The 2462-nt window shown below is 54.8% G+C and overlaps 1 protein-coding gene across 1 annotated transcript in view; it reads left to right on the top strand.

Moving 5' to 3' along the window:
* The first annotated feature begins 233 nt into the window (after positions 1–233).
* Positions 234–2462, top strand: part of LOC125032343 — a 17163-nt gene continuing 14934 nt past the window's right edge. Inside the window, exons 1-3 of the mRNA XM_047623440.1 lie at positions 234–728; positions 814–985; positions 1393–1557. Coding sequence (XP_047479396.1) covers positions 234–728; positions 814–985; positions 1393–1557 — 832 coding nt within the window. The remainder of the gene's footprint in view (positions 729–813; positions 986–1392; positions 1558–2462) is intronic.

The raw sequence follows: 2462 nt of genomic DNA, 5'->3' as shown, positions 1-2462 counted from the left end.
TCAAAACACATGATCTACAGCTTGTTGCGGTGTGTCTGAAAAGGAACCTATAAGAAATAACCATATATAAGTTTAATTCTACGAGAAATCTGTGCATTGTTTTATCCAACAATAACAATCACGTCATCCAATTTGCAGTGAGAAGAAAGTGGCAATTACTATGATAATAACGAGTGAAAGCATTAGTGGCCGCTTCCCAGTGCATTGGTAACTGACTTTCTCGAAAAAGGACGATGCAGGCGCTCTCACAGCCCAAGTGCGAGGCCGCGATTCTCTTCGTCCTCGCCTTCGTGCTGACAACCCAGGCCCTCGCGCCCTTCCGCGGCACCACCGACTCGGCCCCGACGGACACCCTGAGCAGCCCCTTCCTCGACCCGTACCCGTCGGCGACCCCGAGTCTCGCCGAGGTCGAGTCCCGCTCGCTGGTGCCCCTCCGACGCCTTCACCAGAGCCGGGATCCGTGGCGTCGGCGGGACCCCGCCCCCGTCAGGAAGGCCGACCGGTGGTCAGACACCATCCGGAGGGCCGAGGCGGAGAGGGAGTCGGAGAAGACGCGCTGGTGGGTGAGCACGGAGCCCCGCGTCACGCTGGACCCACCCACCACAGACTACACGCCTTCGCCGCCCCGCTCCGCCCACACCGACGCGTTCCCCGGGGCCCTCGCGAAGCCCCCCTTCGGCCACAAGGACAGGGACCCGTTCAAGCTGGGCCCCGCCCCGCCCAAGAAGGTGCCCTCGCGATTCCGACCCAGGAAGCCCAGCGCCGCGCCCGCCACCGCCCCGTCAGCCCACCTACTGGTCCCCGCGGCCGCAGCCCACGCCCACCCCGTCGCCCACCTACTGGTCCCCGCGGCCCCAGCCCACGCCCACCCCGCCGCCCACCTACTGGTCCCCGCACCCACCGCCCACCACCCTCTATGAAGAGCCCGCCGTCCTCCCGCCGCCCCAGGACCTCCTGCCGTACGTTCCACCTCGACGGCCAAGGTGTTAGTAACCATTGTTCGTAGAAATGAATAAAGCTTTTCCTCCCCTGGCACGTGAGTTGCGAAAAGGAGACTTTCACCGGGAATTTCGGTCGGTCCGTCCTCCCGAAATGACACTTGGATTTCGAGTCATGATATAAGTTATGTGATGGATAGTCGGTCCCTCTCAAACGGCCGCTCTTGAACGCTATACGAAAGCTCTACCGGATGGAAAGCTCTCCTTCTCAAGCAATATCTCGAACCTCATGCAAAATCTGATAGAAAGTTGTCCTTCTAAACAGACATTCTTGAATCTTATACAACAGTGATACTTCATATAATTTTTGTTTTCCTTTCTTTTATCTTTCTCCTGTCATCATCACATTTTAACTGCGTCTCCCTTCTCCTTTCGCCTCCGCCGCCGTCGCCAGGGTTCTCTCTCGACGAACTCTTCCGCATGCTGACTGAGGGCGGGGGCGGCCAGTGCGTGGGCGGCGAAGGGCGTGTGGGCGTCTGCATGTTGCGGAGGAACTGTCATCGCCTCGGAGGCGCGCCCACCACTACCTGTGCTTTTGGCTACGGGAACTGCTGTATAGGTAAGTCCTGGCAAACAATGCTAATGCTTTCATTGGATATCTGGCCCCCGCGCACACAGATACATACATACATGCATACATACATACATACATACATACATACATACATACACACACACACACACACACACACACACACACACACACACATACACAGCTATTTACAAAGTAAGGTTCTGTGCGTGAGGGGCGTGATTGCATGCGATGCGTGCACACATGTGCGTGCAGGTACGCATACATCTTCGCGCACTTGCCCATAAAACCCATTCCTAAATAATCACGAAAGACGGTACTCTTCTCCCCAACTTTCCCCGAATCAAGAGCCCCATATTTCGTGCATGAAGACACCCCTCTGATTCCCGAGCTGGAGATGATGATGACAGTCGTCGATGGCGCGAAATACTGCGTGAAAGTTGGAATTTGGGCAGATCACACGCCCTTCCTCCTTCCCTCTCACCTCTTCCTTTCTCTCTTTCTGTCTCACTGTCTCTCTCTCTCTCTCTCTCTCTCTCTCTCTCTCTCTCTCTCTCTCTCTCTCTCTCTCTCTCTCTCTCTCTCTCTCTCTCTCTCTCTCTTTCTCTCTCTTCTCTCTCTTTCTCTCTCTCTCTCTCTTTCTTACTCTCTCTCTCTTTCTTACTCTCTCTCTCTTTCTTACTCTCTCTCTCTTTCTTACTCTCTCTCTCTTTCTTACTCTCTCTCTCTCTCTCTCTCTCTCTCTCTCTCTCTCTCTCTCTCTCTCTCTCTCTTTCTCTCTCTCTCTCCTGTGAAATCCATCCTGTCTGGCTCCTTCCTTCCTCCCTCCCTCCGCCCGTAAAACTTTTCCTTCTTCCTTTTCCGTAAAATCTTGTTTCGCTCCATCCCTTGATCGTTCCTTTCTCTCCCATACACCTTCCTTTACTCCACCT

The sequence above is a fragment of the Penaeus chinensis genome, chromosome 14, assembly GCF_019202785.1.
Source record: "Penaeus chinensis breed Huanghai No. 1 chromosome 14, ASM1920278v2, whole genome shotgun sequence".
In the NCBI taxonomy this organism is placed as follows: Eukaryota; Metazoa; Arthropoda; class Malacostraca; order Decapoda; family Penaeidae; genus Penaeus; species Penaeus chinensis.
This window is presented reverse-complemented; position numbering and strand designations above follow the sequence as displayed.